Source organism: Sebastes umbrosus, chromosome 2 (genome assembly GCF_015220745.1).
Source record: "Sebastes umbrosus isolate fSebUmb1 chromosome 2, fSebUmb1.pri, whole genome shotgun sequence".
Classification (NCBI taxonomy): domain Eukaryota; kingdom Metazoa; phylum Chordata; class Actinopteri; order Perciformes; family Sebastidae; genus Sebastes; species Sebastes umbrosus.
The window spans coordinates 26899245-26923769 of record NC_051270.1 but is presented as its reverse complement, the minus strand read 5'-3'; the positions used below and the strand labels follow the sequence as shown (position 1 = coordinate 26923769).

Here is a 24525-nt window from a genome sequence, read left to right as displayed (position 1 = left end):
TGCTGCCATAACTATTTACTTAAAAACTGTTTACAAAAAGAGAAAAGGCTCTGACATGTTGCAAAGAGACTTTTCTCCTCGTTTTATCTGCATTTGTTAAATCAGTTTTTAGATGCACTTTGCTCAACATCATGAGTCGTTGCAATAGTAAGATACACTTTCCTTGATTTGTTGAAACAATCCTAAGTTGCAGTTTATGGCTGCCATAATTATAATGGTTTTCTTGTGCTTGAAAGCAGGCCATTTTGTCTGAGAATTCACAACGATCTGGATTTGACGATGACTAACAATAATGGGCTGTTTGATTTGCACAGTGTGATTTCAGTTACCCACAATTAGTTTAAAGAATCAAGAGCTTTTTTTATGTACAAAACTTTTGTGCTGTTAGGAATGAATCTGTGTGGCCTTTTTAATTTATCAATTCATATGGATATACCTCTAATGTATCTCGGACTATACTTGAATGTCTCGGTTTTAACATCGAGACAGCCAAAGCTTAGTTTCCTGTGCAACAGTTGTTCACCACCATGTGTGGAAATTTTACGTCGGTTTGCCATATTTGTCGAGTTTTTAAATGGTCTTTTTAATCTTCATGGAATTATAAAGAATGTACTGTATGTGTACACTTTCTCCTTCTTTTGGGGTGTCACTGTAATGTTGAGTGCAAGAAGTTTAGTGTACAACTACAGATCAACCTTGAATAAAGTTTAACAGTTCATTTCATTGTCCTGGGCATTTTTTATCCCCTGAATTGTATTTTTACTTGTATGACTTTAAAAACATAGTTTAAGGTTACACTGAGTAATTAACCTGCTTTCAGATTTTTTTTCTGTACAAATTAAATACTCAACAAATTACTGAATTAGTTTTCTGAAATCTGAGGTTGCTTTAAGGTGGATCATGTGCACTTTGGAAGAGCTGCAACAATTAATCCATTAGTTGTCAACTATTAAATTATCTATTTTCATAAATTTTTTTTTTTAAAGAAAAAAGTCAAATCTGATTCCAGCTTCTTAAATGTGAATATTTTCTGTTTTCTTTACTCCTCTATGACAGTAAACTAAATTTCTTTGAGTTGTGGACAAAACAAGACATTTGAGGATGTCATCTTGGGCTTTGGCAACATTTTTCACCTTTTTTTTTTTTTTTTTTTTTTTTTTTTTTAACATCTTCTAGACCAAACAACTAATCGATTAATCTAGAAAATTGTTAGTTGCAGCCCTACACTTTGGTCGGGCCTGACACATGGACCGACTTTTTCCAAAAAAAAAAAGGGAGCACATATGTGAAATGATGGTCCCAATTTTGGGGTTACATAGGCTTTAATAACGATGACAGGAAAGCTACTTGGCTCCAAGACGGTGCAGAACATGGGGAGGTGCTCATTTATTTGGAACAGAAATGATCACTGTATCATGTCAGTATACACTGTGGTACAGTGATAATCAGCTTTTACTTTTAAAGTTGTGTTGTGAGGATAAGGATACTTATTTTGAGTCATCACCAAACCTCCCATTTCGTTGACTCTACAGTATTTGAATTAGTTGTAGATTGAAATCAATGTTATCAACTTTAGGGTCGTTAATGTTTGCAGTTTGCACATCCACCTCTTATGACATAGTTTACTTCCAGCTTATCGGTATTCATAGTAGTGTTGTAGTACTTGATCGGTCTGAAGACCACTTTTTGAAGGTCTCGGAATCTCGTATTTTTTACTCGGACAAAGAGGACTCTGCATTTTATTTCAAGACCACACTGCGTGAATATCAATAAATTGCCTGTTGTCTGATTTATTAAACATTTCTGCAAATGCTTATAGAAAAAGGTAAATTCCCATACATAAAATTCACCTCTGAAATGCCTTTTGATTAATTATAGAGAATACATTTCTCATGGTAACACTTGTACATTCACACACATACACTATATATGGCAATGAACATTGAAGAGGAATCTTTATTTGTTTGCTGTGGGTGTTTTTATGGGAATGTGGATCTATCAGATAAATTTGTGGAGTGCCTCTGGTTTGTTCCACCTTTTATCGCAAGTATGTCGTGCAGTGTGGGACTCGCATTGGTCTGGTCTTGGTCCCGACTCCGACTCTCCCTGCTTTGGTGTCGACTTGGTCTCAACCCCTCGGTCTCGATACACTCTGATCTCCGTCATGACTTGGTCTAGGTTTCGGTGGTCTTGACTACAACACTGATTCATAGTGACATTTCACTAAAGAAGAAGAATCATGTTGACAGCAAAAACACAGTAAAGTTGATGCTATCTCTCTATTGTGTCTATGATACAGAAGCAGAATGTAACAGTCCACATCTTACACCATTCTTTGTTTTCTCTTTTTTTATTTGACATTTAGTTGAAGCATCTTCCCATTTTTGGGTCAGTGTCTCGTCTGACCATCTGAGATAGAAAATAGATGTTTACACCTTTTAGTTCACTTCAGATCCTTTGATCTGTCTTTAACAAAACACGGAATCTGTGAAAAGACATTTCCAGTAAGACGTGAGGAATACACCAGAACGCTGTGCCAACAAAAAAAACTACACTTTTTTCTAGGCTAGTTCCCAGATACATCGTACAGACAGAAATCCCTGCTTTTTAATAGAAAACAAAAATGCGGACGTGGAGAGTTTTCTCAGCATTACATGGGACAAGTCTGTGAGGAAGATTTAATCGCTGTCATCATTGTTGGAGGCTTCACGTTCCGAGCCTTTGTCGGAGTGGCGTGGGGAGCCCTCGTTGTCAGAGCGACGTGGGGAGCCGTCGTCAGAGCGGCGCGGGGAGCCCTCGTTGTCTGATCCCGATCCCCGGTCTGATCCTCGGTCGGACGCCGCGGCGGGCGAACCACGCCGGGACTCGTCGTCGGATCCTGACCGACTCCTCTTGCTCTCGTTGTCTGACTGCTCAGAGTCGGACTGCCGCTGCACCCTCCTCTTCTTCACTGGACGGTCGCTGCCGGAGTCGTCGTCCTCGGAGCCCGCGGAGCGCCGAGGGCTGCCTGCAGAGCGCCAAGGGCTGCCCGCCTCGCTGCCAGATCGGTTCCTACCGCCATCTGATTCGCTGTCGGACGCAATGCGCTTCTTGTGGCCACTCTCGTCGTCAGATCCCGAACCGCTGTCTTTCTGGTTTCTGTATGGGGAGAAAGTGCACTCAACAACTTTCTGTTGATGTACTGAGTGTAAACTCACGCTTAAACATTTCTGTTCTTACCTGTCTTCAGCTATTTTCAGGCCATCCTCATCTGAAGAAGAATCTGATGAGGAGATGATGGCCTTAGACTTGATCTTTCCTTTGAGAGACGGTGGCAGACGCTCAGGCTGGGACTAAAAATGATGAAGAGATGTTGATGTTATAGAAATTAGGCCAAAAAAATCACATTTCAAAAGGATTTCAAGAACTTCAATCACAGAAAAGTCAAAGGACCTTTTCACCCTTCCTGCGTTCTTTTGGTTTACGCTGCTTCTTGGCTCGTGATGCTCCGTCCTGGTCATCACTGTCATCTCCTCCTCTAGCGGGTCTGTAATGCAAGACAACATTCACTCTGAGTATCTTATGAGCCTCGTTCAGCAGTCTAAATAAACGTCATTGTAGCAGACTAACTTCCTCCTCTTCTTGCGTGACTTCTTCTCTCCGTCCTCGCCGTCCTCCTGCTCGCTGCCACTGCCGCCCCTTCTCTTCTTCCTCTTCTTCATTGGCATGTCCTCGTCGGAGCCATCGTTGACAAACTCATCGAAGTCGCCTTTCTTGCGCTTAAGAGATAAAAAAAAAAAAAAAATCAAAGTGTTATCCACGCTGCATTCTGTGCAAGTTAGTCTGCTGTTGAGTTTGTTGTCAGACACTCACGCGTCCACCGCCCTTCCTCTTTTCTTTGGCCATTTCCTTCGATCCCTCTGCGAAGGTGAGCAGGTTCTTGGTCTTCTCCACGTACAAAGCTCTCTGCTCCAGGAGCTTCTTCTGCTCCTCCACCACTTTGTTCCGCTTATCCGTCTAACAAGATTTGAGGGTGACAAGCCAGCCAATTAATAAGAAGCGCTTTAGTGTAGCTCAAAATGGTCAGCATGGTCAGTTACTGCCAAAAAGCTTCACGGTTTTTGGATGGTAGCACCATATGTACCTGTTCTTTCATCATCTGCTGACGCAGAATGTCCCTCTCCTGTTCTTGTTTGGCCCGAAGCTCCTTCTCCTCCTCATCCTGCTTTCTGGCTCTCGCCACGTGGTACTGAGCCTGACTCAGCAGGTCAGAGCACTGCCTGCAGTCCCACAACACACCCACCAAAGTATACGGTTTAAAAAAGATAAAGAAAAAAATGCATTTGTTGTTCCTTCAAAACAAAAAATTGTTCAGCATGTATTTCAACTGGGATGAGAATAAATTCAGACTGACCTGGCCTCAGAAGCGGCAAGAGCGAGGTCAAACCTCATCTTGTCTCCAGCCTTGCTGAGGTAGCTGAAATACCTGTTTGAGGAGGAGGGGGAGATACATTTGCGGGATTAGGCACCTGACAGCCAGAGGATCAGACTGGAAGAAGGCAATATAAACCAAGTCTGATACCTGTGAGCCAGTTCAAGCTCTTTGACGGCGCTGAGCACAGCCTTCAAGTTGCTCTTCTCATCTTTCAGCACAAGAGTGGCCAGTCTCTGAAGCACCAGGGCCACGTTGAACATCAGCACCGTGTCGCTGGGCGCCACGTGGCGGGCCTTGTTGGAAACACGTCAGAAAGACAAAGCTATACTCCCCACATATCGTAACATCAAAATAAAAGCCTTTCATTTTTTTGTTCTTCATGTTACCTTCAGCAGCATCTGCTTGCACTCGTGGAGTTTCCCACATTTGAAGAGCGCCCTCGCGAGGTACAGCAGCACCTCCGTGTTCTGATATTTGTAGAATTTCTTCAGGCAGTTCTCGTACTGTGGAGCAGCAGTATACAATACTCAACTGCACAGACAAAACATGAACAAAGACTCATTTTTATAGGTAATCACAAGTGAGGCCCCTTACCATCTGCACAGCGCTGATGTACTGCTTCTGTTCGACGTAGATGTGAGCCAGATTTAGCCAGACGTCGCTGATGTCTGCTGTGGCCTCCCTCACCTGCGCAAACACGTCACGAGCCTCTCTGAAGAAGCCCTTATGGGCCAGGACGGCACCTGTACACAAGGCATTTATGTTAAATACGTCATACATGTACAGTAGAACGGATTAAAATAAATAAATAAAACTCAACGGACCGATGCCATTGGCAGCATAGAGGTTCTTGGCGTCATTTCGCAGGACTTGTTTGTATATCGCAAGGGCTCGATCCTGGTGTCTCTTTTCCTGTAAAGACAAAAAACACACTTACTCCATGTATAATTTCCCTTCACGCCAGGGTTATTATAATAAAGTCAAATTAAATAAGCAGTGAAAAATATTTGAAGTAAACTGAAACAAAATAAAAACGATATCAAGAATAGATATTAGATATTAACTAAAAGTAAACTGAAACGATAGTGCACCGGTAAAAGAGGAACAAAAATCTAATCAAAAGAAAAAAGGAAATTCATTTCAATTTTAGTTTTTTTAAGCTATAATGTATCACTACCGGAAAAAAAAGGGACAGCATGAATTTCCGTCAACTCTCGTGACATTGAACCACAAAAAGAAAGAAAAGAAAAGAAACAAGAAGAAACTGAACGGACTTGAACTTCCAGAAGACGGCACTATGCCGCAATTGCTTCACATCGGACACAAAAGTAGTGCAAAGATTAGACATAATGTCCATTCCTACACAGTTCTCCAACTATATATTTTGTATGTATATGTAGCTACATACTTCTGAGACATTATAGCTGTCTCTAACAAAAACAAACTTAAACTACTGTATAACTAAAAATATAAAAACGAAAACTAAGCTCTTCTGAAAAAACTGAAACTGAAACTAAAACTAGAAAGAACCTTCTGGAAACTAACTAAACTACAATGAAATCAGAAAGTCAAAACTAAAATAGAATAAAAACTATTTGAAAATTCTAAACTATTTTAACCTTGCTTCACGCATACAAAACAATATCAATTCAGGGTTTCCCTCAGCGCTTTATCATGGATATGTCCTGCCTCGCCTGAAATAGAGAGCGCCTGTACTAACATCAGAAATTACTACATTGTATGAATCATAATATCAAAACTTTAAAAAAAGAGAAAACAGGCAGAAGCGCTACATCGCAATAAGTGAGCTGATCACTGAACTGCACCTTTTCCCGGTCTCTGGTGGGCTGGTGCAGAGTCTGCAGCCACACATTACCCAGAGCCAGCATGGAGTAGGTGTCGTTCTGTGTGGACGGCTGCTTCAGAATACGCTCAAACTTCTTTTGACCCGGTCCCCACTCCTGTTTGGCCAAGTGAAGGTTCCCTATCAGGGACCAGGCATCCGGGTGATCCTGCAACCAAACAGAACAAACGTCACATAATGTTGAACAGAGTCAGATTTTATTGAATTCTGATGTTAAAATATTCAGACTACAACAGGTGACAAAGTACCTGATTAATCTGCAGGGCCTCTTTGAACCAATCAGAGGCTTCGTAGAAATTCCCTTTGTCGCGAGCCATCGCTCCGAGACGCAAATAACCTGTGGACCAAAAAATTCAAACAATTCGTCACAAATATTTTTTCTTCTTGCTCTCACTTTTTTTTTTTTTTATTGTATAATGTTGCATGCTTACAGTCCACGTAGTTAGGATGCTCTCTCAGGATGTTTTTGTAGAGTTTCTCAGCTTCGTGGAATTCACACATTGCCTCGTACAGGCGGGCCAGATTGTAGGAGGTGGTGACAGAAATGGCGTTGTAGTAATGCTCGTCGTGCTCTCCTTCAGCTTTGGCCCGTTCGAGAGAGGCAAGAAAGTATTTCTGTAGGAGAGAAGACATGACCCGTCGTTGAAACACTAAATATACAGTGTTCTGCACACTTCATGATAAAAACTACTTTAAATACCACAATGAAAGAAAACATGTTAATGTGCTGTATAGCCAATGAATTCCCAAGTGAATGTTAGGGTGTCGTGTTAATACAAGCTGTGTTGTGTATTGATGGACACCTTGGCCTCTCCCAGGTTGCCCAGTCTGAAGTGAAGAGCCCCCAGGTTGTTGAGGATCTCGGGGGGAACGTCGGCCTGCACTTTCTCCTGCAGGATGCGGGTGGCCGTGCCGTACGCGGACAGCGCTCCTTGAATGTCGGTCTGCTCCAGGATCTGAGCCAGCTCAATCCACGCCTCCACGTCATCTGGGTACTGCTCCGTTACTTTCTTCAAATGACCCTAGGGAACAAAGACAGTAAAAAAATAATCATCAGCTTATTACTCGAGCTAATTCCAGACACATTTTTAAGATACTAGTGTAGTCAGAGCAGCAAAACGTCTTAATAACTGATGTAAGTAACTGTGATGAAATAATCTGTAACAGGATACGTACTTTGGCGATGTCTCTCTTCTCCTGATCGTCAGATGTTGCATAGAGAGAGCCCAGAATTTTCATGGTTTCGTAGTTGTTGGGGTAGGCCTTTAAAACCTTTTCGAAGCACTGTGCCGCGTTCTCTTTGTCTCTTCGATACACGTACATCTGGCCCAAGCCAAAGAAGGGCAACACGAAGGTGGACGAGGCGAACTGAGTTGCCTGGTAGTAATACTGAAATGCCTGGTCATAGTCCTCCTGGAGAGAGAGAAAGAGACATCAGAGATGTAAAGCGATAACACAGAGAATAAACGGTAAGCTGCCTCCGGATAAGTTAGGATCTTACCTGCACGTGAAACGAGCGAGCTAACTGGTAGCAGCTCTCGGCCTGCATGGCCTCCACCTCTGTGTTATGGAAAGCGTGGAGGGCCAGATGCTGCACTTTACTGTAATCCTGATAGAAAACAGAAAAGGTGTGAGTAATAGTTAAACGACACCCTGGTTTAGAACTGTGTAAGTATTTCAGTGACAAACTAGACCGGCGACTACCTTTTTGAAGAAGAAGTGGTTGGCGAGGTGGTTGAGCACCATGGGGTTGCTGGGGTCGATGGTGTAGGCCCGCGACAGGAGCTGCACTCCGTTCTTGATGGAATCTGCCTCCTTGCTGTTGAGCTCTAAAACCGCCAAACCAACAAGAGCTCCCACACATTTTGAATTAAGCTCCAGGGCTCGACCGAACGCCAGACGAGCCTTCTCCAGTTTGCTGAGTTTGACAAAACAGTGGCCCATCCCCAGCCTTACCTCAGCTGGACAGAGACACAAGAACAAGACAGAAGATAGATGAGGAATAATCTACAACACGTATCTTTGTATGAGAAATGCAATAATAATAATAGTAGCATGACATAGCAGGTACATATTGGCTGATATATCAGGTGTCACATCTCTGTATAACCAAATTTGAGGCATCTTTGTCCAAGAAGTTTATTTGATTTGCAGATATATCATGACCAGATTTTTTCATACTCAGATATTGATATCTTGTATCGACCAGACTCCAGCAGTAGTAGTGAATAGTAATAATGTCGTAGTAGTAATCTGGATTACAGGATGCTGTTTTGAGGAGGATGCAGGTTAACGTGTTTACCTGGGCACCCGGGGTTTGTACGGAGAGCCTTTTTGTAGTATGCCAGTGCTCCTCTGTAATCCTTCTTATTGAAGGAGATGCAGGCCTTACCTGTTGAACAACAACAACCGTGTGATTATTTCAATGAATCAATCGCAGTGATCAAGATTAATGTCTTATTTTTAATATTCATCTTACCAAGCAAAGCAGGGATGTTGTTGGTGGACTGATTGAGGACAAAGTGGAACTGAGCGTCGGCCTGGTCCATCTTGTCTCCTTCCAGCAGGCAGAAACAGGCTCGTCCCAACAAATGGTTCTGAGTGAGCCAAGAGCATGTTATATTTACTTATAATGCAAAACTAGTGGCGCAATAGCAGTTTTCTCTCATCATCATCATCACTTTTTTTACCTGATCATACATGATGATCTTGTCTGCCATCGTGTAGAGCAGCGTGGCCTGCGTGATGAGCTCTTTCTTGGCATCTTTGTTTTTCTCTTTGCGTGCTTGCTGGACATAGTAAGCCGCCAAGGTGTCCAGACAGGTCATCTGGTCCTTCTCGTGGTCTCTATAGTCGAGGTTTCCGTCAATACGAGCTGCCTCTAAAAGCTTGACAAAATCCTCTGTTTTGCCCTGCTTGTAGTACTCCAACTGAAAAAAGACAGAGTGGACAATTTATTCATCAAGCTAACATTCTATGTTACGATAATAAATGTAACAACTGTCTGCGGTAGCTCCGTTGACTCACCGCCAAAGCAATCCATATGTGCAGCTGCGTGTGTTCCTGCTTCAGGATACTGATGACCTCGTCTCCTTCAGGCAGCTGGTCAAAGTCGAGCTCGATGACCTGCAAGATACAATTTATTCAAGTCACTGAGCATCAACGTCTGACAAAACAGCATACTCTATGTATCATTTAAGTTATGAATGAGGGTTAGGCAATATAACGATGCATACTGTGGGGAAATATCAAGAGTTTTAACAATACCATTTATACTGCGGTGGCTAACCCTGTAATATCTCTGGGTATATTAAGCCGTTGTGGGTGACCAATGCTTTATGAAATTTATTGGATTTTTACTTTACTTTACTTTACTTTACTTTACTTTACTTTGACTTTATTGTCCACCTTAGTGGAAATTTGTCTTTGGCTTCTCTAGTACATAAAAGATAAATTCAAATATGACACGAAATTCAAACATTAAAAACATACAGTCAGCAAAACACTCTGCCCTGTTACAAAACATACAACAACAAATGTACAATTGTGCAAATGGGCAGGAAACAGCAGCAACCGATGGGGATAAGTTACACCTTTCAAAATACTAACAATACTTCCCTATTGAAGTCATTTTGCATTCAGTACCTGTATGGCATGGGGAATAAAAGACCTCTTATATGTGTTCCGGCTCGCCCTCGGGACCCTGAATCGACGGCCAGACGGGAGCAGCTCAAACTCACTTTTTGCATCAACAATATGGTAAAGTACCTTGTTTTGTACGGTATTTAATTCACTGGATTAGCCAAAACTGACATTCCTGTCTGTTTTTTTAATCCATGAATCCAGTTTTTCCATTGATTTGATAGAAAACACAACATGCTGCACTTTACACTCAATTGTCAGTTAATTAGTTACACTAACTGTGGCATAAACTATATCTCGGTGCTGCTGAAACAACAGCCCGATGCAATAAATCCTACCTTAATGAAGGTCAAAGTTGTTCAGTGATACAACTTTACAGTCATTTTGGAGGCCGTAGTGCTGTTAAATTGTATTGTATTTTATTGAGAGGTGTTTTTTAATATTTTGTCCATCTCATTTATATTAATAATGGCAGCTAGACTAAATATTATAAACACCTCTCTGCACGAAGCAATGCAACTCAACATCACAACAAACTACATGCCTGGACACTGAGTGTACATATATCACAATACATATATATCTTGTAATAATTGTATCCACTGCTCTTATGGAGGGACAGAGGAGGACGATCTGCAGGACAGATAATAATGCACACAGTGCACTTTTCATAGACTAAGCTACTGGAGTTACCCTGCACTAAACTCATTTTCAACAGTCTCTTCTGCACCATATTCACTTTTTTAATAGTCGTGTATCACAGCTGTTACCCTGCACTATAGTCAGTTTTAACAGTTTTCTTCATCTCCTTGTATTTTTATATCTGGTATATTTTTTGTACTTTGCACTACTAACTTTTTTACTGCCTTTTTACTAACATGTTTTGCACTATGGAACTGTGATGCTGGAAACTTGAATTTCCCTCTGGATCAATAAAGTTACTATCCATCCATCCATCCATCCATCTATTATGCATTTAGATCCAGATGTTTGTATACTAGTGATGCCTTCTTAGCTTTAAACATATAAGAAAGTAAAGATAATGACTGGTGCTATTAACCATATAGCCATCTGTTAAGCTATAGAAACTCATTTAAAGTTGTTAAATAAAGTGTAACTGTTGGATTGAATGTGTGATTGCTTCATTAAGAGGGGCAATGACAGAAAACACAACAATAAGTGACCTAACGTTACTAACCTGAGCTCATACATCTGCAGACAGTAATGTTTGTTTACTGTTGTTTATAAAGTTACTATCTATACATCTATTATGAATTCAGATCCGGATGCAGTTTAAAGTTGTTAAATAAGCTGTACCTGTGGGATTGCTTCATTAAGAGGAACGATAACAACATCACAAGAAGTCCCCTCACGTCACTCACATCACAGCCTGAGCTCACAGATCTGCAGTTTGTTTACTAACTTCACTAGCTAATGGTTCCGTCTGTACCTGCTGCTCCACTCATTACTGGACTTTACGTTTCTGTTCGACTTGCACATATGTAAATATCTCAGTCTGGCTTTACTCTACATTAACCATCCACTAGCTAATGCTAACCTGTTAGCACGGTCTGCTAGCAGCGCAGCGAGGCTCACTTCTCTGCTCTCCTCAAACTATCACAGTAAAGTTACACATTACAGGAGTTTTACCTCATCTGTGTCCCGCAGGGGGATCTCGATGGACCCCCGGGACATCTTGACTGCGGACGGATCCACTTTGAGTCCGGATGTTTGACAGTAGTAGAGTAAATGTTCAGTCCGCTGCGCGTCTGCTGGGAGAGGAGCAGCTACTTGTCACTGCTTCATGCTTCCGACAGGAAACAAACACGGGCGGTGCAACCGTAAACTGTGTCCGGGCAGGTTGATGGACAGAAAGGGTTCCAGGAAGTTGATCCCAACTTTCATAGTGGTAGTGGACATTAGTGGAGGATTTAGTGATCGATAATAACTTAATTGATGTATGGAGGAGTTATAATCCGGGAGTCAAGAGTTACTCATGTTTTAAGCCAAATGGAGGGAGCAAATCGATAATGTATTATTGGTTGGTGAGGGATAATATTCATATTCAGTCTAACATGTTTGAAGTTTGGGTCCCCTGCTGGAGCTGTTGCCCCGGCAACCCCACCCTGGAGAGGCGGTTGAAGATGAGTGAGCGTGCATGTCTTCAAGGTAGACTATAGCTTTTAGATTTTTAATTTAATTGCACTAATATAGTGCTAAATTAGGATTTTGATTGTTCACATTTGCAAGCAATGTTGTCTGAAGTTAGATTGTCCTAGGGATTCCTTATGGATGACTTGTGCTTGTTTATTTTTATAGGAGAGCAACAACCTGGCAGGTGTTTAAAGCCACCAAGGTGTCTAAAGCCACCAAGGTGTTTAAAGCCACCAAGGTGTCTAAAGCCACCAAGGTGTTTAAAGCCACCAAGGTGTCTAAAGCCACCAAGGTGTTTAAAGCCACCAAGGTGTCTAAAGCCACCAAGGTGTTTAAAGCCACCAAGGTGTTCAAAGCCACCAAGGTGTTTAAAGCCACCAAGGTGTCTAAAGCCACCAAGGTGTCCAAAGCCACCAAGGTGTCTAAAGCCACCAAGGTGTTTAAAGCCACCAAGGTGTCTAAAGCCACCAAGGTGTTTAAAGCCACCAAGGTGTCTAAAGCCACCAAGGTGTTTAAAGCCACCAAGGTGTCTAAAGCCACCAAGGTGTTTAAAGCCACCAAGGTGTCTAAAGCCACCAAGGTGTTTAAAGCCACCAAGGTGTCTAAAGCCACCAAGGTGTTTAAAGCCACCAAGGTGTTCAAAGCCACCAAGGTGTCTAAAGCCACCAAGGTGTCCTAAAGCCACCAAGGTGTTTAAAGCCACCAAGGTGTCTAAAGCCACCAAGGTGTCTAAAGCCACCAAGGTGTTCAAAGCCACCAAGGTGTCTAAAGCCACCAAGGTGTCCAAAGCCACCAAGGTGTCCAAAGCCACCAAGGTGTCTAAAGCCACCAAGGTGTTCAAAGCCACCAAGGTGTTCAAAGCCACCAAGGTGTCTAAAGCCACCAAGGTGTCCAAAGCCACCAAGGTGTCTAAAGCCACCAAGGTGTTCAAAGCCACCAAGGTGTCTAAAGCCACCAAGGTGTCTAAAGCCACCAAGGTGTTTAAAGCCACCAAGGTGTCTAAAGCCACCAAGGTGTCCAAAGCCACCAAGGTGTCCAAAGCCACCAAGGTGTTTAAAGCCACCAAGGTGTCTAAAGCCACCAAGGTGTCTAAAGCCACCAAGGTGTTTAAAGCCACCAAGGTGTCTAAAGCCACCAAGGTGTTTAAAGCCACCAAGGTGTCTAAAGCCACCAAGGTGTTTAAAGCCACCAAGGTGTCTAAAGCCACCAAGGTGTTTAAAGCCACCAAGGTGTCTAAAGCCACCAAGGTGTCTAAAGCCACCAAGGTGTTCAAAGCCACCAAGGTGTTTAAAGCCACCAAGGTGTTTAAAGCCACCAAGGTGTCTAAAGCCACCAAGGTGTTTAAAGCCACCAAGGTGTCTAAAGCCACCAAGGTGTCTAAAGCCACCAAGGTGTTTAAAGCCACCAAGGTGTCTAAAGCCACCAAGGTGTTTAAAGCCACCAAGGTGTCTAAAGCCACCAAGGTGTTTAAAGCCACCAAGGTGTCTAAAGCCACCAAGGTGTTTAAAGCCACCAAGGTGTCTAAAGCCACCAAGGTGTTTAAAGCCACCAAGGTGTCTAAAGCCACCAAGGTGTTTAAAGCCACCAAGGTGTCTAAAGCCACCAAGGTGTTTAAAGCCACCAAGGTGTTCAAAGCCACCAAGGTGTTTAAAGCCACCAAGGTGTCTAAAGCCACCAAGGTGTCCAAAGCCACCAAGGTGTCTAAAGCCACCAAGGTGTTTAAAGCCACCAAGGTGTCTAAAGCCACCAAGGTGTTTAAAGCCACCAAGGTGTCTAAAGCCACCAAGGTGTTTAAAGCCACCAAGGTGTCTAAAGCCACCAAGGTGTTTAAAGCCACCAAGGTGTCTAAAGCCACCAAGGTGTTTAAAGCCACCAAGGTGTCTAAAGCCACCAAGGTGTTTAAAGCCACCAAGGTGTTCAAAGCCACCAAGGTGTCTAAAGCCACCAAGGTGTCTAAAGCCACCAAGGTGTTTAAAGCCACCAAGGTGTCTAAAGCCACCAAGGTGTCTAAAGCCACCAAGGTGTTCAAAGCCACCAAGGTGTCTAAAGCCACCAAGGTGTCCAAAGCCACCAAGGTGTCCAAAGCCACCAAGGTGTCTAAAGCCACCAAGGTGTTCAAAGCCACCAAGGTGTTCAAAGCCACCAAGGTGTCTAAAGCCACCAAGGTGTCCAAAGCCACCAAGGTGTCTAAAGCCACCAAGGTGTTCAAAGCCACCAAGGTGTCTAAAGCCACCAAGGTGTCTAAAGCCACCAAGGTGTTTAAAGCCACCAAGGTGTCTAAAGCCACCAAGGTGTCCAAAGCCACCAAGGTGTCCAAAGCCACCAAGGTGTTTAAAGCCACCAAGGTGTCTAAAGCCACCAAGGTGTCTAAAGCCACCAAGGTGTTTAAAGCCACCAAGGTGTCTAAAGCCACCAAGGTGTTTAAAGCCACCAAGGTGTCTAAAGCCACCAAGGTGTTTAAAGCCACCAAGGTGTCTAAAGCCACCAAGGTGTTTAAAGCCACCAAGGTGTCTAAAGCCACCAAGGTGTCTAAAGCCACCAAGGTGTTCAAAGCCACCAAGGTGTTTAAAGCCACCAAGGTGTTTAAAGCCACCAAGGTGTCTAAAGCCACCAAGGTGTTTAAAGCCACCAAGGTGTCTAAAGCCACCAAGGTGTCTAAAGCCACCAAGGTGTTCAAAGCCACCAAGGTGTTTAAAGCCACCAAGGTGTCTAAAGCCACCAAGGTGTCCAAAGCCACCAAGGTGTCTAAAGCCACCAAGGTGTTCAAAGCCACCAAGGTGTCTAAAGCCACCAAGGTGTCTAAAGCCACCAAGGTGTTTAAAGCCACCAAGGTGTCTAAAGCCACCAAGGTGTTTAAAGCCACCAAGGTGTCTAAAGCCACCAAGGTGTTTAAAGCCACCAAGGTGTCTAAAGCCACCAAGGTGTTTAAAGCCACCAAGGTGTCTAAAGCCACCAAGGTGTTTAAAGCCACCAAGGTGTCTAAAGCCACCAAGGTGTCTAAAGCCACCAAGGTGTTTAAAGCCACCAAGGTGATGGGCTACTTTGTTTTATGCCGACCTTATTCTTTTTCCCCAAACTTTATTGTAAACATATACAATATACAAATATTGCAGACATGTACTCAACATAAATGTACAGTTAAGACTATGACTTTGGATATAAGAAAAACAGAAATCATAAAGACAATTAAAATAAATAGAATAAATAAGGTTCAGTAAAAAGATAAGGGGGGAACTATTCAGTTCACTATACAGTACTCAAGTTGTATTGCTCTTTTTAGTGGTTATAAGTTTGACAGTTTTAATATATTCTTTAAATTTATATAAAAAAACAGTGAACTTGGGGGTAGTTTTTGGCATTTGTGTATGAGAAATGTACCATGCATAATGAGTAATTTATCAATTGAATTGAATGAATTCAATTACAACCTGGGAGGTGTTTTAAAAAAAAAGATCGAAAATAAAAATAGGTATATCTTGAGGTGATGGTCTACTTTGTTTTATGACGACCTTGTTTCTTTTTCCAAAACTTTATTATAAAAATATACAAATATTCCAGACATGTACTCAATATAAATGTACAGTCAGGAATATGACAACAGAAATCATAATGACAATCAAAATAAATATAATAAGCTTCAGTAAAAACAAACAAACAAGGGGTTAAATACAATATTCTTCTTTTAGGAATTCACTATACAGTAAGACAGTTTTATTGGTCATTTTAGTGGTTATAAGTTTGAGTTTAAATATATTCTTTAAATTTATATAATGGCCTTTTTTTGCATTTCTGTATGAACAATTTGAGTAAGTTAACAATGAATTAAATAAGTTATCTTGATCATGTTCAAAATATAAAATGATATTTGCTTTCAATTTCAATATTATGATTAGATTTACACTATAATCTGTCATTTATGCCGACTTTACCAAAATGGCGGATTTAAGAAGACGATAACTTCCGGTCGGGCCGCCAGAATGCTTGTCAATACCTCAAAAATACATGGTATACTATACTGCTTTTGAAATTTGCAGGAGAAACCTGCTGAACACACGGTGCTCTTCGATGGAAACACGGTTAAAACAGTAGTACTAGTTGTAAGAAACAAAATATTTGCTAAAAATTTATATTCTGCAACTCCAGGGATGATTTTATTTGGTTTTCAGTAAGCATGATGGGATTCGGTATCAATTTGCTCACACACGAAACTAACGGTAAACATGTACGTTAGCTTAAAGTTAGACAACTGACGTTAACGTTAGCTTAAAGGGGCTGTTTGTAACTTTTTACACGTATAAATCACCCGGGTCGGTGTCCCATGCGCGCTCGCGTGTGGCTGCGCTGTTCAGACAAGACTCCAACACAAACTACCCAGAAACACCAAAACCGCAAAGTTATATCTAGTGAAGCCCGTCTTACAAAACAGTGTTGGTCGCAGTCGGAGGACGCAGAAGACCGTAGCTTTGGTCTCCAGGGCCGGAGTCTCTGCTCCTCTGCCTGCCGCCTGCCTGCCTGCCTGCCTTCACTCAGCTCGCTCCACCTCACGTGCACGCGTGCACACTACACACTGCAGAAGAGTTAGTAGCTCTGAGAATATCTAGTAAATGTACGGTGGATGTTTGTGCAGAAATAACTGCTGCTGCTCCTCCAGACCAACAGAGGTTTCCGTGTCTTGTGAAGTGACGGGGCTCCGCAGCGAGAAACGTTATCGTCTCCGACCGGGTGCCGGTGTCTCCCCTATTTACTCCGGCCGCGGTTGGGAGGCTGAAGCAGGAAAAGCCAACACTAGGATCAGCAGTGATTCACGGAGAGACCTTCGTCTGGTCAGCTAACATTATTGCCAAGCAGGTGAAATATAGAGTGATATTGTGGTTTTAGCTGACGTGTGTAGCCTCACTGTTTTCGACAGTCGACGCTGACTTTCGTTGACTTAACGGCCACAGGTGTCGCTGTTAACAAGCATTTCTGATTCTTACAAACAGTCCCTTTAAACTGAGGGTTCTTTCAGTATTTAGCAATAGCAGTATTTTTAATGGATTGATAATAATTCACTTTGCCACACTGGCAAAGGGAATTTACTCCCTGCACGTTCAAAATGTGGAAGAAATGCTCAGCAGACTGCATTTGATATGTTAAACCGGTGAATTTAAATTGAAACTCATTAACTGCGCCATTGTCGCCGACGCCAGCAGGGCAGCTTTTAGGCCGGAGTGAGGTGAGATGAGATGGGGTGATGATGTGGGTGGAGGGGTGTGAGAGGGGACTGGGGGGAGGGTGTCAGCTGGTTTTGATGTGAAGCAGAGGGGGAATAAGCATATGGGCATCTTGAAGACTTCTTGTGCAAACATCACAGTGAGTCAAATGAAGCTCCTGATTTAACATTTTGACAATCTTGTTTTTCTTTTCAGAGGAGCTGTCCTGGACTGGGAAGTAAGAATCTTTCTTTGTGACTTATTTCTCTTTTTGAAATAATATTTGATTGCTACATAACAATAAGACAAACAAGATAAGTACCTTATAATCTCACTGTACACATGATTTAATGGAGCACTGTCATCCCTGTATATTTAGCACATACTATTGTTTTTCAGTAGTGAAAATTTGATTTAGCCATTTTGTGCTCTTCATTGAAAACATATTATTTTAACACAGTATTGCCATCACTCATTGCCTATGAGCGCTAAGTAGAGTCACATTTTTTACCTCATTGTAGGATGGCAATAAAAAGATATGTAATAAAAATAATTAATTCCGTTGTCCATCAAAATATTAAACAGCAACAAGTAGTTCTAGTATTATATGATATGATTTTATTGAGAACTAGTATATTTTAAATGGATTATTTATTATCTGGTATGATTATACCTCGTTTTAGTATTTGAAACTACTATTCTTTTATTACCTTTTATTGTTTTAAAGAACTACTGTCTCACACTCAACATGTGGATTTAAGCACGTCCATGCATTGTGTATGTATGATCTATGTTCTATGTGTGTATGTATACATTGTGACTTTGGTATGTTGTGTGATGCAGTGGCTTGGAGCCTAAGACAAATTTCCCTGCAGGACGATAAAGTATTATCTTATCTTAATATGTAGCCCACTGATTTAAATCCCACTGCGTACATGTAAGCATTAGAAACAATCAGATCTCGAGGGGAGTTATTAAAATCATAGATGCTTCACTTCACATCTTAGTTATGAATTGATTTTAATTATTCAGTTTTGATTAGTGTTTCTACTCTGAGTTTTGCCCTGTAGACATAATAAATGGAGGTAAAGATCTGTAAAGTGTTTTACATTTATTAAAAAATCAGGTCATGTAGGAACGTGAGAGTCTCTCAGCACATTTGCTGTTCAGGGATTCTGGAGAAACAAGCACAATGTCTGGCGGCAATGAAGGTAAGTTACTTTGTTCTTTTATCAAAGTATCAAACAAACATTTACAGTATATTATCTTTCTTTACATGTATACTTCCTGTGCATGGCACTAACCTTTGCCCATCTCTACATGTTTAGTGTGGGAGTCAGCTGGAAGTGGGACGAGGGATGTGCTGGATGACAATAAAGACAAAAGTGGATTCTCTGAACATGAACTCCTTGACATCATGTATAATGCATGTAACACCTCCAACACAGGTACACAGGCTTATGTCGATTTGACCAAAACAGATTGAAATAATCATATAATCTGTGAATCATTGCTCCTGCGTCCCTCCCGTCCTCAGGAGAGGTGTTGGCCTCCACCATCGTGCAGTACCTGCAGACCATGACGGATCAGAGTCCGGAGCAGGACAGACTGGCCGCCCTGCGACGGCTGCTCGACCCTGACTTTCTGGACCCTCATGTGAGCAGAGAGTCTTTCCACTCCACCATGAGGGAGTGGATTGCACAGTGCAGCCAGGACAGGTGAGAGTAAACTGCACATCATCATTGTGGATGTCATGTAGCATGTAGTTTTTCAAGTGACTACCTTGACATTGCTTGAATGTAGTCATCTAAATGTACTTCACTGTGCTCAAATATCTGCAAATCCAAATGATTACAAAGCATCTGCAGTGTCCCATTTTTTTACAACAATCATGTTAAATTACATAATGTTGTGAAATGCAATCAACCTATACATTTCTTAAAGGGGTAGATATTTTCATCAATCTGGAAAATAACGGAAATAATAATACTTTTTTTTTTCCTTTTAGCACTTTCCTCAACAAAGTGCTTTACAGGGAAAAATAGAGCAAGCAATAAAGGCAAAGAAAAAAATACAAACAAAACAAATAATTAGATCAGAAAACACAAGAAGGATAAAAAATAATGTTATGAAAACATACAAATTGTAAATATGAAATGGTAAAGCCAGAAGCAGAATCATATTAAATATTTAAAATGTTGACAAATGTTTACATCAAATGTGGAATACAAGTTATTCCCAAATGTGGCTGCTTGTGTTACACAGCAATTTAGAAGGAACATTTTAAACAAATGTTAAAAGAAAGTTCATCACTCCAATTAAACAAAGGGGGAATGTTTATTATTCACTTTGTGGGTGTAAAACACGAGACTTATTCAAGTTTAGTGCTCCTCTTCAGCAGCGGTGGTAGTTGAACTGTAATTAAATACAATTTTGTACTCTTACTTTGCTTCAGTATTTCCACGTTATGCTACTTTATACTTTACATTTCAAAAGTTAATGTTGCACTTCTTACTTAAATTACTAGATAATATTCAGATAAAGACTTTCTATGTAAAACATATCATGATCTTATAAAATCTGATGGATTGTTTAGATTAAATTACTTAACAGTATATTAAGTTGTTAGAATTAGCTCCACCTTGACAGCATTAAATGTTCCTTACATGTAAATGCATCATCGAAAATAGTCAAATAACGTATATGATAAATATTACACTCTGAATAATGCCTTTTTGCATGACGAGTTACTTTTGATATTTTAAGTAAATTTTGTTAGTAATACTTCTGTACTTTTACTTCAGTCAAATTTTGAATGGAGGACTTTTACTTGTAGTGGAGTATTTTAATACTGCGTTTTTGCTACTTTTACTGAAGTAAAAGATCGTAATGCTTCTGCCACTACTGCTATTCAGGCAGCAACAACGTCGATCATTCGTAGAAATGAAAGAAGGGACCTGCAAGAAACTCCTGTGTTGATTAAATTCCCTAAAACCATTGTATTTGATGATGATTTTTGTTTTTACAAACACAGTTGGACATGTCTGGTAAAATTAATGTGTTTCCAACTAGTGATGTTGATTAAATCTTTTATTTCTCAGCATTTTCTATGAGATGTGGGAACTAATCCACTGACTCTTGGTGTGTTTCAGTTCCGATGTGGAGGGCAGTCATGTATCTTGGCCTGACTCTTCTAAAGAGCCTGTAAACGGTAGGCCATTACTGTTTTGTTCAGACATCTGAGAAATGTCTTCATCACATCAGACGGCGATTCACTAAACCTGATTTCCTCTCAGGACTGGATATCTCAGCTTCTCAAAGCAAAGCTGCCTCCTCAGAAAGCCACCAGTGTTCCTGGTTAGTTATTTCACTCCTTTTAACCTCTGCATGTGTTTACCTCCTGTAATCAATGTGTTGTCATACTTCACCACCAACTGTTTGTTTGGCCTCAGTGATGGGAAAGACCTGTTGGACACGGTGGCCGAACTGAAGCACGCTCACCGCAAGCTGAGCGAGCAGAACAGCAGCCTGCTGAGGACGGTGGCTCAGTGTGAAGACGTAAACCTGCAGCTCACTCTAGAGGTCACTGAGCTGCGAGCGAAGCTGGCCAGGTGAAGGATGAACTACTTTCTTCTTCATTTAACTCCAGTCATAGTGCTGCAATGTAGGATTATACTATAACTCTAAAGCCTTGTTTATACTTACACGCTCACAAAAGTACATCATTGTCTCATTTAAATTAGTTTTTTTCGATATCACTTCAGTGTACACGTCCAACACAAAACTGAACACAAAATATAAACTGCATCTGTAACAAAGTAACAAGACCGTTAACAAGAACATTATCAGAGTTAGAAGCTAGAATCAAAAAAGTGAGAATGCTTGTTCAAAACTAGTTGGTGCAAATAAAGATTGACTGTGAAAACCATGTTTAAGCATGAGTAAACTAATAAATATGTGTTCATTTTACATGAATGAAGCATGAGACCAATTTGCTTAATGATCTATCAAAGAGTGTTTTTTTACAACACCAAACCGTTCTTAGAGATATGAACTACAAAACTTCCCCAGCTGAAACTACCCGCAGAATAATTGTAAAATCAATCGAATCAGCATTTTCTACTATGAAAATAAATATCATCACAGCAAACTCACAAATAAACACTCAGATCGGTGTCTCTGCCTGGTCATCACATCTTTTGTCCTCAGATTTTTTAGAACTTAAACTTTAAAACGGACCTTTAAAACTTGTATTTGAGTACCCACTCATAAATCATTCATCATATTTTATGTTATTTGTTTTATTTCATTCTTCCTTCATTGGTAACATTCAATCATTCATGGAGTGACTCATGCATCTTTCAGACAATATTAGTTTATGGAACCAGACCAAAAGAATAACAGTCGAATATGTTGAATAGAAGAAGAAGAAGAAGAAGAAAAAGAAGAAGAAAGGCACTTTATTAATCCCCGAGGGGAAATTCAATTTTTTATAGTACTATGTAGAGATGCAATGTGGCTCAACCCTCACTCTTCCATTAGCTTAAATTTGGCAAAACCAGGATAAAATCTCTGTTCTTGTTAATTTTTTGGCTGTTTTGGACGTGAGTAAGGGTTAATAAAACAATAAATTCTGATGTTTGTTTGATGTGTGCAGTGCTCAGCGGTCAGCAGTGAGAGCCAGATCCCTGACAGAAGAACTGGAGGAGACCCGTCGGGCGTTTAAAGAGGCCCAGGAGAGAGCCAGCCGCACCCAGACCAGCTGCACCAAATTGGTACAGTTGCCCAGTGAAGCTACCTTCTATGTTTGATTCATTTTCCACGGCAACTATTTACATGTAAATCTTTTATCATCTTCAGAGCAATGAGGTTGAATGCCTGAAGGTTCACACAAGGAGGCTGGAAGACAAGGTAATGTCGATCTTAAATGTGAGTCCAAATGTGTGTACGTTCAAAGTTCCTAGGTTCATTTAGAGTCAAATAGAACATAAAGCAGGGTATGCTTTAGGACGTGGCTACCTTGTGATTGACAGGTCACTACCACGGCGTTGTGTGGTCTGGGAGTTGTCCGAGTTTTCGTCTTACAACGTTAACCCTTTCACAGTGTGTTTTCAGTTCATGAATGTTAATTGTAACATTTTGGTCGCCTAAAAATGTCTTATTCAGAGTTCGGTTGTACTCGTGTCACGTCTCGTTGCAAAAATACAAGATGGCGACGGCAAAAATGCCGAACTCGAGGCTTCAAAACAACAGTCCACAAACCAATGGGTGACGTCACGGTGACTGCGTCCACTTCTTATATACAGTCTATGATTGTTATTCTACAATACATGATTGCACAACAAAATGCAAGTAGCCCCTTATGCTACACAAAAAAACTAAATACAAAACTATTTTTTATGGTGGAGTACGGAGAGTGACAATGAGTTGAGGAGTCTCGCAGCCTGATGAAAGAAGCTGCTCTGCAGTCTGGTGGTAAGGCAGCGGGTATTTCTGTATTCACTTATAATAACAATCAGAGCCTGTTATGGCAAAAACAAGCACTTTTAGTGGATGTAAATGACGGTGCCAGCTTGCCCCAATAGCACCATATTGCAGCCAGTGAGCAGCTGCCGTCTACGGCACTCTCCCTCAATACGTGACCAATTTCAGAAATTGTTGTCACTATTAGTCAGTTAGACACAAAAACATGGGGAAATAGGTTGAAAAAAACTGAAGCTACACTTTAATTTCCTTAAAAATATAGCCCTCTTTTAGCTTTTTTCACCTGGATGGAGATGTGAGATGACCATGTCAGGTTCTCTGTGATGCTGGTTCCCAGGAAGCTAAAACTGTTCACTTGCTCCACCTTAGCTTCTCCGATGTAGACATAGACGTGTGCGTCTTCGCCTCCTTTTTTCTAAAATCAACGATCAGCTCTTTGGTTTTGATGACGTTGAGCAGTAGGTTGTTCTCTGTGTACCACTCTACAAGATTGTTGATTTCCTCCCGATATGAATTATCTATGTTGCTTATAATCTGCCAGATGATGGATTTAGAAAACTGAAGTTTCTATCTTTGTGTCCACACAGAATGAAAAACTCACCTTTGAAAGGACGTGTTCTGAAGACAGCATCAACAAACTGAGGACGGTCAACGCTGAGTTGAGGGTAGGAACAGATGAGTAACACTCTTGTGTTTGTCTCTGCGTTATGTGTTTGAACCGAGAGTTAAACATCTAAATGTTCACAGGCTGAATTTGAGGAGACCCTGCTTATGTTGACTCTGAGAGACAGAGAAATCGCAAAGGTTGGTCTATCTGGAGATTTTCATCTGGAAATAAATTGTCTGTCCACATTTTTGTCTCTTAAATTTACTTTCAAATGTTCCCGTGTAGAAAGACATTCTTATGGATAAGATGAAGAACTCTCATGTGGAGAGTCACAACATGATTGAGGTACGTTTTTTTCACAAACACTTTGAATTTGAAAGAAGTTTTGGTGAGATGGAATCAAGTGAATCTTATTTGACATCTCATAATATAGAGTAGAGTAGGTACTTCATGTTAAATCATGAAGAGAGACCAATTTCAAACGTGAAACAAACACTGATATCAAGAATTTGAATGTGATGACTGAAGTATTACAACAATGACCAAACTTATCAGCATCATAATGTCAGAATATGTAACTAGAAAACTGCAAATTTGAAGTATGTTATATCTTGAAAGTGGTTATATTTTATTAAATGTTATTTACCACATTAACTATAATGTTCTGGTGTTGCAGGGTCTGCAGTCAGAGCTGGTGAGGTTACAGGAACATTCACACCAAGTTCTTTTGAGGTACTTCAGGACTCATATTGAAATGTATATTTAATTAAATATAAGTTTTAACATAATATACAGTGAGTGAGTGTTTTTCTTCTGTGTGTTCCTGGCAGGTATGACAGACACTGTATCAGTGCTCAGAGTCTCTACGGTCGAGATCCTCCAAACCACCGCTCTCTGCAGAGCGAGATGCAGGATATGCAGCAGGTAGGAAGCACTCGCTGTCTGCAGGTTAATCTTTTCATGGTGCTGACAGTTTGTCCCATGTTGAGCGTTAACTGCTCTGCCTTCTTCGTCTGCAGCAGCATCACAGAGCTCTGGACGACATAAGCCTCCCGTCCCTGCACACACACAGCGATGATATTCACAGCATCATCAACAGGATCAAGTCTGCAGAAATAGCTCATCTTCTGAACAACAAGTATCCTGAGAGGGTGAGGAGAGTCAACAG

At 41.1% G+C, this 24525-nt stretch overlaps 2 protein-coding genes across 4 annotated transcripts in view; one reads left to right on the top strand and one right to left on the bottom strand.

Annotated features, from left to right (window-relative positions):
• Positions 1–2331: 2331 nt before the first annotated feature.
• ctr9 (CTR9 homolog, Paf1/RNA polymerase II complex component) lies at positions 2332–11702 on the bottom strand. The gene is made up of 23 exons (XM_037748356.1): positions 11571–11702; positions 9306–9404; positions 8969–9208; positions 8758–8875; positions 8581–8670; positions 7983–8239; positions 7780–7887; positions 7455–7691; positions 7082–7300; positions 6710–6893; positions 6527–6615; positions 6241–6426; positions 5239–5326; positions 5009–5157; positions 4801–4917; positions 4562–4707; positions 4394–4465; positions 4124–4259; positions 3853–3996; positions 3610–3758; positions 3433–3526; positions 3220–3332; positions 2332–3138 (listed from the first exon to the last, which is right to left on the bottom strand). Exons 1-23 carry the CDS (start codon positions 11613–11615, stop codon positions 2679–2681), a joined length of 3540 nt encoding a protein of 1179 aa, XP_037604284.1. The 5' UTR covers positions 11616–11702; the 3' UTR covers positions 2332–2678.
• Positions 11703–11885: 183 nt separating this feature from the next.
• mrvi1 (murine retrovirus integration site 1 homolog) overlaps positions 11886–24525 on the top strand; it is a 46113-nt gene continuing 33473 nt past the window's right edge. For 2 of the 3 annotated variants that reach the window (XM_037748344.1, XM_037748331.1), the window contains exons 1-16: positions 11886–12089; positions 17483–17504; positions 18393–18477; positions 18595–18714; positions 18804–18984; positions 20419–20477; positions 20563–20623; positions 20719–20877; positions 21924–22041; positions 22127–22177; positions 23338–23415; positions 23498–23554; positions 23643–23702; positions 24034–24089; positions 24188–24281; positions 24377–24508. In XM_037748344.1, the coding sequence (XP_037604272.1) occupies positions 18459–18477; positions 18595–18714; positions 18804–18984; positions 20419–20477; positions 20563–20623; positions 20719–20877; positions 21924–22041; positions 22127–22177; positions 23338–23415; positions 23498–23554; positions 23643–23702; positions 24034–24089; positions 24188–24281; positions 24377–24508 (1245 nt within the window). In that variant the 5' untranslated portion in view covers positions 11886–12089; positions 17483–17504; positions 18393–18458. The remainder of the gene's footprint in view (positions 12090–17482; positions 17505–18392; positions 18478–18594; positions 18715–18803; positions 18985–20418; positions 20478–20562; positions 20624–20718; positions 20878–21923; positions 22042–22126; positions 22178–23337; positions 23416–23497; positions 23555–23642; positions 23703–24033; positions 24090–24187; positions 24282–24376; positions 24509–24525) is intronic. The other variant, XM_037748338.1, reaches the window with a different exon arrangement.